The sequence below is a fragment of the Castor canadensis genome, chromosome 12 (genome assembly GCF_047511655.1).
Source record: "Castor canadensis chromosome 12, mCasCan1.hap1v2, whole genome shotgun sequence".
Lineage (NCBI taxonomy): Eukaryota > Metazoa > Chordata > Mammalia > Rodentia > Castoridae > Castor > Castor canadensis.
In genome coordinates, this window is record NC_133397.1 from 96513649 (window position 1) to 96525820 (window position 12172).

The window sequence follows — 12172 nt, forward strand, 5'->3', positions numbered from 1 at the left end:
AGATGCCCAAGTGATTGAATTGAACTATTGAGGTATAGTAATCATACCTTGCTCTACAGTTCATTTCTCTACTTGGCTTTGGATTAGCTGTGTGTCAGGTTTATAGCGAGAAACTGAAAAGTGGTCTGAGCTTCAAAAAGTTACATTTTTGGCAGTACTGAGATTTGAACTCCTGGCTTTATGCTTGCTAGGCAGATGCTCTACTGCTTAAGCCTCACATCCAGCCCTTTTTGCTCTGATTATTTTGGAGATGGGATCTCATTTTTTTGCCCAGGGCAGGCTGGACTGTGATCCTCCTATTTTAAGCATACCACTGTTGCTGGGATGGCATGCCCATGCCTCTGAGGCCAGCATTTTTCCACTGAAAACTTTTTGCCCTAATTGTCTTGAACAAGGATCCTCCTCAGCTCAGCCTTCCATGTTGCTAGGATTATAAGCATGAGCCACTGGTGCCAGGCTCAATAAGTTTTTTAAAAAAAATCTTTGTGGAAGGAAATAGTTGTCTGTACATAGCTTTTATACTATAGCACTCACAGAGGCTTTCTTTGGGATTGGAAATATAAGTAGGTTTTTTCATGCTTAATGGGCAAGAACTAAGTTACACTTGTAAAGTTATACCAAGAATTCCGATAGTGGTAATATTATAGTGCAGTCAGCATGTGTGACTGGGAAATACTTTTTGGAGAATACATATTTGAATTTATACAAAGATTTTGTATGCTGATTTTTGTGTAAGATTGCCCATGATACTACATATGATCTTGGCTTAACATACAGGTTTCAGGTTCCCAAAAATATATCCTATGGAAGTGTAGTGGAGTGTTAACCTGTGAGCCTGAAAAGCTGGGTGCTATTATGGATTCTGCCCCTAGTTAATGATCTTGGTCCACTTGTTTGTTAATTTTGTCTGACTTCTCTTCTGTAACATGAAGAGAATTCTTCAGTTCTATCACATTTTCCAGTTCTTTGAATTTTTAAAATTATGACTATAGTCTGGATTTTTAAAGTTCAGAAGCGTGGACCAGATACTAGTAGTGACCAATAAAAATTTTCTGATCACTTCCACCAGTTTCTCTCTCTCCATTTTTTTTTTTTTGTGGGGGGTGTATTGGGGATTGAACTGAATGCTTGCTACATTAATCACTCTTCCACTAGAGCCACACCCCCAGTTCTTTCTTTAAAAATTTTTTCAGTTAGGTCTTGTACTAACTTTTTCCAATGATTCTCCTGTGTTTACCTCCTGAGTAGGTGGGATGATTATACATTACCGTGCTTAGCTTGTTTTTGAGATAGGGTCTCGTTAACTTTTTCTGGACTGACCTCAAACCATGATCCTCCTGTCTCAACCTCATGAGTAGCACGCTTTATGGGCATGTATTCCACCCCCAGTTTATTTTTGAGATAGGCGTGCACTAATTTCCTGGGCTGGCCTCACACAGTGATCCTATTTTCTCCATTTCCCAAACATCTGGTATTGCAGGTGTATGCCACCTGCGTATTGTCTGCTTCACAATATCTTGTTTGTGGATGTGCAGGATTTAGCTAGACTAGGTTTAGTAGGTAGATGAGTCCAGACAACTGTACAATGCTTAGAAATTGAGATAGTTATGCTTTCTGGGAGATTTCTATTTGAAACAGTTCTACAAGAAGAAAGCACACATGCTAGATCTGTTTCTGATCTCAAGTATTATAAGTGGTTGGATGCTTCAGCAGAGAAATTTGATACTATTTCAAAATACCTGTTGTCTGGTATCACTGCAGGTATTTTTTGTTTGTTGGGAAAATAAATAATTTCTTGATAAGTACTCATTTTGTAGGTTCTGGGATTGGGTAGATGTTATTCTAGGTAGCACAGTGGTATTATGAAAATCGTCTTTGGATTGATCAGAACCCAGCTGTGCTATTTCCTCTATCTCTTTTCTCATTTTTAAGGTATGAGTTATGTTGCTTACCTGACAGTGTGCTTAAATATAGTGCCTAAAACATTACTACATCATAAATTCTGAGCAGATTATTAGGTTTTTTTTTTTTTTTTCCCTTGCTAGTGGGACATTTGGTCATCTTGAGAATTAGTAGTAGTTTGTTATCTCACCTGTGGAAAAGCTTCAAGAGATGATTTTGAATGTTGAGTAGTCCACATGTCCTGAAAAATACATTGCTGTGAAAAGGAAATCCTGGCAGACTAATTAAAGCAAGTGCAGAATGGAAGTGGAGCTGAGATTTAGAAGTCACTCAGTTATTTAGGTTAGAGTTAGTGAATATATTGGTAGGTGGTACTAAAGAATGAAGGGATGGTGGTAGATGAATTTTAACAAATTAAATATTATGTATTTGATAGCTAGATTTCATTGGAAAACAGAACCTCTTAAAGACATCATCAGATACTCAGATTTAAAATACTTACTAAAATTTCCCTGACCGTGTTTCTGGCATGATATAAAATATTTAAAATTATTTTTTTCTTCCAATAGAAAGAAATGCAGGAGTTGAAACTAAATAGCAGTAACTCAGCATCCCCTCATCGTTGGCCCACAGAGAATTATGGACCAGACCCAGTGCCTGATGGATATCAAGGATCACAGCCTTTTCATGGGGCTCCACTAACTGGTGAGTTGGCAACTGGATAATTCCCAGAATTTTGTAAAATTACTATTCCCCCTACCCCCTTCACACTTTTGGAAGTCAAATTCAAGGCTTCATGAATGTTAAAGTGTTAAAGACTATAGCCCCTACCTCTTTCCCCCTCATTTAAATAGATAAATAAATAAACAAGTAAAACTTGTGAAATTACCTTGTCCATATGTTCTTTAGGTACATGTCAACATAGGTCTACTATTTTATATAAAAAGCTATATTTATGTTACTGAACATTTTATATGTCCAAGCAGAAGCAAAACAAACCATAATCTGTTCCCATGTATAGTAAGGCATAATGTACATTTCAGATAAGCTGAATCTGGACAGCATTATCCCTTTAATTGAAACATGTTAACCAATATAGTTATTCACTAACAGGTGCCTAATTAAGAACTTAAATGTTTGTGAAGTTATCTTGGTGATAGAGAGGTAGGACATTAATAGGAAATCTTACTTATTTTGAAATATCATGACAGAAGGTAGAAAACTATGGTGGGTTTTTAAGTTGTGCTGTCCTAGCTGTGTAAGTTAACTTCTGAAATGTGGAGGTACACACAAGTAGGTGTGGTGATGTCTTAGGCATTTATTACAGTGGACAGCAAATACCTAGTGAACCAAGGTTACTTGATAGTGTTTACTGTGGGTTGGCTATATGCAGAAGTACTTTGAATATGTAATTTTATTTAATTACAGTAACTCAGTGTGTTAAGTACCATTACTAATTCCAATTTTATAGATGAAGAAAAGGGTTTAGAAAGGTTAGGTAACTTGTCCATTATTAGTATACTGCTCATTACTGATAGAACTGGTATTTAAACCCCACTATTTTAACTCAAAGACCACTTGCTACTATATGATACATTGCCTCCAGGCAGCCAGAAGTGATAATTAGATTTCTTTTTACATGAGACAAACTCCTGAACTAGTATAGGTTGAGCTACCCCTATGCTGAAAATCTGAAATGCTCCAAAATCTGAAACTTTTTGAGTGCTGACATGGTGGAGAATTCTACACGTTACAACATATGATAGGTCGTGGTCAAAATATAGGTCTGCTAAAAATAACTATCTAAAATTGTGTTTAGACTAGATCCAGGCATGTGGCATACACTGTAATCACAGCACTTGGGAAGCTGAGGCAGGAGGATTGTAAGTTTGAGGCCAGCTTAGGCTACACAGCAAGATCCTGTCTCAAACACAAAAAAACTTCATGCTTTACATTAAAGGCATTTATGAAACATGAATGAATTTCGTGTTTTCTTGCATTCCATTCCGAAGACATCTCCCTCTGTCTAATGCAATATTCTGAAATCTGAAATACTTTTTGTTCCAAGAATGAGAAGGTACAGTTTATATTGAAGGTTCATAGAACCATACTTAAAGCAACTCCACTGTCTTCTTGTGACAGCGTCTTTTAAATGCAAGCAAATAAGATAATCTTTATGAAGTCAAACTTACTGTCACAATGATAAATATATATTTAGAGCTTAGACCTTGGTTACTTAAAACCGCAGTTCATTGTCTAGAGCCTTATATAAAGGCAATCTGGACTAGCTAACCTTTTTTAGGACTCTCAGTGCCTTGTGCAGTCATTTGGCATCTCTTGGGTCACAATTTCCATTTCTTCTTTGTAGAGGCATATAGGGTCTCTTGGTGTCATACAAGCATATAAACACAGTATTCACAGTATCTCATTTTAGTGTTGCAAGAAGCAGCATATCCTGGCTTTACAGTTTAGAAAAATGAAGACTCCAAATGTTCAGTGGCAAGGTCACAAAGTAACTTTGTAGCGCTGAAAGGGAAACAGCCCAGGTCTCCTAATTTTTGCTACTGTGTTCATAGAGTTTTTACTTTTAGCATGAGTAAAAAATGTAGACCAAGATGTGATTTTTGTCTTTTAAAAATAAAGTGTTTGAGGATAGATTATTAAGCTTATAGGAAATAGTTAGATGTGAACAGAGTAAGGAAAACTAAATCCTGTCACATACAGTATTACTAACAATTTTGGAGCATTTCCTTTTGATTTTTTCATCTTCCTATACATAAAATATTTTTTGAGATTATCACTATGTTGTGTATTGATGACTTAGCCTGTGTTTTTAAGCATTACTTTAGAAGTTCTGAGCATTTTTGAAATTAAATATTCTTAATAGTATCTGCTTAAGTCACCCTGTATACACATTTCCAGGAGTGTTGGGCATCTTAATTTAATTTTTATATTTCCTTTTATCCTTTTTTATTGTAGCCTGTTTTTGTGCTGAGGATTGAATCCAGGGCCTCCCTCATTCTAGGCAGTGCTCTACCACTGAGCCTCCTCCAGCATTTAAAAAACTCAGTTTTGCCTTTATCCCCAATATATTTCTGTTAGGTTTTCAGATTTAAACTTGGACTTCTGATTACCCTTTTTCAGTGTTTTTTCAAAATGGCACCTCTTGGGTCACAATTCTATTTCTTCGTTAATGTACAGGCATAAATGGTCTTTTGATTGTTTAGTTTTCTGGTAAAACTGTCATCAAACCAAGCACTTGACTCGTTTTGCCATCAGTATGAGTACCTTTTAGTTGTTCGATTTCCTCATAAAACTCACAAAACAGATGGAACATAGAGACTATACATTAACATGAGTGTGTGTGTTTTAAGCCAAGGAACACATCTTATGTTACATGTGAGGTCTTTTTTATGAATTTGTCAGGTCATTTTTACCCATACATTCTCATTAGTAGCTTGAGTTTACAAAATGTAGAGTCTTGTCCTTCTATAGATTTTCAAGGCTTACTTCAACATGGCTTTAAGGGCCATTAGATGCATTTTGGTTCCTAAATCCTTTGGGACTATTATATTTCCAGTGTTTAGCATGGCTATTTTCTTGGAAATGGACTGTTTACTTTCTTCTTGGTTCTTTTATGTTTGTTAAGCATTTGTTCTTGCTGACCATGTAGTGGTAATTTCTTGGTTTTCATGTCATATTTCGCAGTTTTTTTCTTCCTAGTTTGTTATTTGGTAATTTCCTTAATAGTATGTGGAAATTATTAAAAATCTGTGTAGTGAAATCTTTCTTTGATTTCTATATTATATTTTATAACTCTTGCCTAGACAGTCTGTAACTGTAGTATAGACTTTAACAGTGTTTTCTTATCTCCCCCTCCCCTCCCTTTTTTTTTAGTTGCAACTACTAGTCCTTCAGTATATTATAGTCAGTCACCAGCATATAATTCCCAGTATCTTCTAAGACCAGCAGCTAATGTTACTCCCACAAAGGTAACAAAGTGATGACTTATACATTTATTACTATTTTACTTTTGATTGCTTAGGCTTCCTTTAAAGAAACTCAAGAGAGTAGTTCAATATTAAAACTTATATATCCTTCCAGATGCAGGCATTTTTCAGATACAGAAGTTAAATGCTCCTTCGTCACCTTATTTTTGTGTTAACAATTAATGTAAATGTTTATTTTTTAAAATGGGAGTAGTGGTAGTGTTGGGGCCTTTATGAGTGTGTTTGACAGAAATAGAATGTCCTTGCTGAACAAGGCTTCTAGGCCTGGTGCATTTAGTATATGTTTATTATGACCTGGTATTACAGTTGAATGTGAGGGCTTTTGAGAACTGAGGATTGGGGTGCATTTAGATAGACCCTTGCTTATTTTGAACATAGGCAAGTTTCTTAACTTGTCTATACACCATATGCCTCATATGTAAAATGATGATAATGTTACGTTAATAGAGTTTTTGAGGATATTAATAATCCTCAAAATGTTTGAGTTGATACATTAATAAATGCTCAGTAAATATTAGTCTTAATCATTATAATTACTATTAATACCTTTTGATGATTGTTTAAGAATTTAGAATATATTTATTTATTGTAGGCATAGATTTTTAAGATGCTCTTTCATTAATTTTCATTATATGCTAAGTGTATATGTAAGTGTCTTTGTAGTAATGTTGCCTTCTCTTAATGATGTGCTATGTACCTTACTGATAACCTTTATCTAGTAATACTCATGTTTGAGGTTTTTGAGAATTTATTTGTATCTAGTTCTTTGTGGTTTTGTAGGCAATCTACAAAATGTTTTACTTTTTTTCTTTTAGGGTCCAGTTTATGGCATGAATAGGCTTCCACCACAACAGCATATTTATGCCTATTCACAACAGATGCACACACCACCAGTGCAAAGCTCATCTGCTTGTATGTTCTCTCAGGAACTGTATGGTCCTCCATTGCGTTTTGAGTCTCCTGCAACAGGAATTCTGTCACCCAGGGGTGACGATTACTTTAATTATAATGTTCAACAGACAAGTACAAATCCACCATTACCAGAACCAGGATATTTCACAAAACCTCCAGTTGTAGCTCATGCTTCAAGATCTGCAGAATCTAAGGTTATAGAATTTGGAAAAACTAATTTTGTTCAGGCCATGCCGGGTGAAGGAATAAGACCATCTTTGCCAACATCAGCACACACAGCACAGCCAACTCCTTTTAAATTTAACTCTAATTTCAAATCAAATGATGGTGACTTCACATTTTCTTCACCTCAGGTTGTGACACAGCCCCCTCCTACAGCTTATAGTAATAGTGAAAGCCTTTTAGGTCTCCTGACTTCAGATAAACCTTTGCAAGGAGATGGCAATAGTGGACCAAAACCAATTCCCAGTCAAACCACTGGGCCTCGAAATACATTCAATTTTGGAAGCAAAAATGTGTCTGGGATCTCATTTGGAGAAAACATGGGGCCAAACCAGCAAAAGAATTCTGGTTTTCGTCGAAGTGATGATATGTTTACTTTCCATGGTCCTGGGAAATCTATATTTGGAACACCTGCTCCAGAGCTGGCAAATAAGAATCATGAAACAGATGGAGGAAGTGCCCATGGAGATGATGATGATGATGGCCCTCATTTTGAACCTGTGGTACCTCTTCCTGATAAGATTGAAGTAAAAACAGGTGAAGAAGATGAAGAAGAATTCTTTTGCAATCGTGCAAAATTGTTTCGCTTTGATGGAGAATCCAAAGAATGGAAGGAACGTGGGATAGGCAATGTAAAAATACTAAGGCATAAAACATCTGGTAAAATTCGCCTTCTAATGAGACGAGAACAAGTATTGAAGATCTGTGCAAATCATTATATCAGTCCGGATATGAAACTGACACCAAATGCTGGATCAGACAGATCTTTTGTATGGCATGCTCTTGATTATGCAGATGAATTACCAAAACCAGAACAGCTTGCTATTAGATTCAAAACTCCTGAGGAAGCAGCACTTTTTAAGTGCAAATTTGAAGAGGCCCAGAGCATTTTGAAAGCCTCAGGAACAAATGTAGCCACACCCAGTCAGGCTATCAGAATTGTGAAAGAATCCGCAAGCCATGATGACAAGGATATTTGTAAATCTGATGCTGGAAATAGGAATTTTGAATTTCATCTTGCAAAGAAAGAAGGGTCTTGGCATTGTAGCAGCTGCTCATTGAGGAATACTGCAAGTGCTAAGAAATGTGTATCATGCCAAAATCTAAACCCAAGCAGTAAAGAGCTCCTAGGACCACCATTAGTAGAAACTGGTTCTGTTCCTATTACTGGCCCAGAAACTACTCAAGATAGATTTGCATTGATGACACCAAAGAAAGAAGGTCACTGGGATTGCAGTACTTGTTCAGTAAGAAATGAGCCTACTGTATCTACGTGCATGGCATGTCAAAACACAAAGTCTGCTAACAAAAGTGGGTCTTCATTTGCTCAAGCTTCTTTTAAATTTGGCCAGGGGGATCTTCCTAAGTCTGTTAACAGTGACTTCAGATCTGCTTTTTCTACAAAGGAAGGGCAATTGGAGTGCAGTGTATGCTCGGTACGAAATGAAGGAAGTACTACAAAATGCGTTGCTTGTCAGAATCCAAGAAAACAGAGTCTACCTACTACTTCTGTTTCAGCATCTTCTTCTTTTAAGTTTGGCATTTCAGAGATCAGTAAAACTGCAAAGAGTGGATTCGAGGACATGTTTGCTAAAAAGGAAGGACAGTGGGATTGCACTTCATGTTCAGTGAGAAATGAAGCAAATGCTACAAAATGTGTTGCTTGTCAGAATCCCACTAAACCAATTCCATCTTCAGGTGTTCCAGCTCCTACTTCCTTCTTGTTTGGTACTTCAGAGATAAGCAAGTCTCCAAAGAGTGGATTCGAGGGAATGTTCACCAAGAAAGAAGGACAGTGGGATTGCAGTTTTTGTTTAGTGCGAAATGAAGCAAGTGCTACCCAATGTATTGCTTGTCAGAATCCAAACAAACAGAATCAGCCTACATCTGCTGTTCCAGAACCTGCCTCTTCAGAGACAAACAAGTCTCCAAAGAATGGATTTGAAGGAATGTTCACCAAAAAGGAAGGACAGTGGGATCCTAATGTTGGCGTTGTACAAAATGAGAGTTCTTCCTTAAAGTGTGTGGCTTGTGATGCCTCCAAACCAACTCATAAACCTACTGCAGAAGCTCCTTCAGCTTTCACAGTGGGTTCAAAAACAAAGTTAAATGAATCTTCTGGAAGTCAGGTGGGAACAGGATTTAAAAGTACTTTTCCAGAAAAAACTTTTAAATTTGGAATTACAGAACAGGGTTTTAAATTCGGGCATGTGGATCAAGATAGTATACCTTCATTTACATTTCAGGGTTCTTCTAATACAGAATTTAAGTCAATAAAAGAAGGATTTAGTTTTTCCATTCCTGTATCTGCTGATGGTTTTAAATTTGGCATTCAGGAACAGGAAAATCAAGAGAAGAGTGAAAAACCCCTTGAAAGTGACACTGGTTTCCACGATGTTAGTAGCCAGAAGAATGGTAGTTGTGTGATTTTTGGTCAAACAAGTAATACTTCTACATTTGCAGATCTTGCAAAATCATCTTCTGGAGATGGATTTCAATTTGGCAAGAAAGATCCTAATTTCAAGGGATTTTCAGGAGCAGGAGAAAAATTGTTTTCATCACAAAGTGGGAGAATGACTGAGAAAGCTAACTCTTCTGCTGATCTTGAGAAAGATGATGATGCCTATAAGACTGAGGACAGTGATGATATCCATTTTGAACCAGTAGTACAAATGCCTGAAAAAGTAGAACTTGTGACAGGAGAAGAAGATGAAAAAGTTCTATATTCACAGCGGGTGAAATTATTTAGATTTGATGCTGAGATAAGTCAGTGGAAAGAAAGGGGCTTGGGGAACTTAAAAATCCTCAAAAATGAAGTCAATGGCAAGCTAAGAATGCTGATGCGAAGAGAGCAAGTACTAAAAGTGTGTGCCAATCATTGGATAACGACTACAATGAACCTAAAGCCACTTTCTGGATCAGATAGAGCATGGATGTGGCTAGCTAGTGATTTCTCTGATGGTGATGCCAAATTGGAGCAGCTGGCAGCAAAATTTAAAACACCAGAGCTAGCTGAAGAATTCAAGCAGAAATTTGAAGAATGCCAGCGACTTTTATTAGATATTCCACTTCAAACTCCCCATAAACTTGTTGATACTGGCAGAGCTGCCAAGTTAATACAGAGAGCTGAGGAAATGAAGAGTGGACTGAAAGATTTTAAAACGTTTTTGACAAATGATCAAACAAAAGTCACTGATGAAGACAGCAAGAGCCCAGGTGCAGGCAGTGCCAGTACTTCAGACACAACAATCAAGCCAAATCCTGAAAACACTGGGCCCACCTTAGAATGGGATAACTATGACTTAAGGGAAGATGCTTTGGATGACAGCGTAAGCAGTAACTCAGTACATGCTTCCCCATTGGCAAGCAGCCCTGTGAGAAAAAACCTCTTCCGCTTTGGTGAGTCAACAACAGGATTTAACTTCAGTTTTAAATCTGCTTTGAGTCCATCTAAATCTCCTGCCAAGTTGAATCAGAGTGGAACTTCAGTTGGCACTGATGAGGAATCTGATGTTACTCAAGAAGAAGAGCGAGATGGACAGTACTTTGAACCTGTTGTACCTTTACCTGATCTAGTTGAAGTATCTAGTGGTGAGGAAAATGAACAAGTTGTTTTTAGTCACAGAGCAAAACTTTATAGATATGATAAAGATGTTGGTCAGTGGAAGGAAAGGGGCATTGGTGATATAAAGATCTTACAGAATTATGATAATAAGCAAGTTCGCATAGTGATGAGAAGAGACCAGGTATTAAAACTTTGTGCCAATCACAGAATAACTCCAGACATGACTTTGCAAAATATGAGAGGGACCGAAAGAGTGTGGGTGTGGACTGCATGTGATTTTGCAGATGGGGAAAGAAAAGTAGAACATTTAGCTGTACGTTTTAAACTACAGGATGTTGCAGACTCTTTTAAGAAAATTTTTGATGAAGCAAAAACAGCCCAGGAAAAAGATTCTTTGATAACACCTCATGTTTCTAATTCAAGCACTCCTAGAGAGTCACCATGTGGCAAAATTGCTGTAGCTGTTTTAGAAGAAACCACAAGAGAGAGGACAGATTTAATTCAGGGTGATGATGGAGCAGATACAACTTCAGAAGTTGGCGAAGTGTCTAGCACATCTGAGACAACACCGAAAGCAGTGGTTTCTCCTCCAAAGTTTGTATTTGGCTCAGAGTCTGTTAAAAGCATTTTTAGTAGCGAAAAATCAAAGCCATTTGCATTTGGCAACAGTTCAGCCACTGGGTCTTTGTTTGGATTTAGTTTTAATGCACCTCTGAAAAATAATAGTAGTGAAACTGTTTCAGTAGTCCAGAGTGGATCCGAAAGAAAAGTGGAACCTAACAAATGTGAACTGTCACAGACCTCTGATACCAAACAACCTGCAGATGGCAAAGTCAAAAATCTCTTTGTTTCCCTTCCTAAGGAAGACTCTTCAATTAATTATATTTTTAAAACACCAGAAAAGGGTAAGTGTTTAGTCTTTAGAATTAAGCACAGTTTTTCTTTTGTTTTAATTTTTCTTTTTGTGGTACTGGGGACTTCACCTTGAGCCACTCCACCAGCACATTTTGTGAGTATTTTCGAGATAGGGTCTCCTGAACTATTTGCCCAGGCTGGCAAATCCTCCTGATCTCTGCCTCCTGAGTAGATAGGATTGTAGGCGTGAGCCACTGGCGACCAGCTTAATGTTCATCTTGAAGGAGATGCTTTATTAGGATACTAATGTTTTATTCAAAAGTTGAATTACAGACTTCTGGATATATGAGCATTGAAAAAATATTTGAGCAGACTTTTTTCTCCCTAAGAGATATGGGTAAGTTATTTAGTTTGGAAGATACTTACATCATGAGAAGGCAGAGCAAAAGAGCCCAATACAATACAAACTCTTATACTTGAATTGTAAGCATTAACTTGAGTCTTTCAGTGTCAGTATTTCAATCTTACTTTCTTGTCACTCAAACCATATGGTATTGAGATGTTTGTACTTATAAGAGTTAGTCTCGCCACCATTTGTTACATGAGCAAAGAATGAAACCATGATTATAAATGAATATCTAACACAACCAGATTGGTATACATTGAGGACTCTGGCTTTTTATATATTAAAATAACATGCATTTTT

At 37.0% G+C, this 12172-nt stretch overlaps 1 protein-coding gene across 5 annotated transcripts in view; it reads left to right on the forward strand.

Moving 5' to 3' along the window:
- LOC109698368 (E3 SUMO-protein ligase RanBP2) overlaps window positions 1–12172 on the forward strand; it is a 66011-nt gene that overhangs the window by 36685 nt on the left and 17154 nt on the right. For all 5 annotated transcript variants that reach the window (XM_020182517.2, XM_020182515.2, XM_020182516.2 and 2 more), the window contains exons 18-20: window positions 2472–2607; window positions 5800–5894; window positions 6728–11516. In XM_020182517.2, the coding sequence (XP_020038106.2) occupies window positions 2472–2607; window positions 5800–5894; window positions 6728–11516 (5020 nt within the window). The remainder of the gene's footprint in view (window positions 1–2471; window positions 2608–5799; window positions 5895–6727; window positions 11517–12172) is intronic.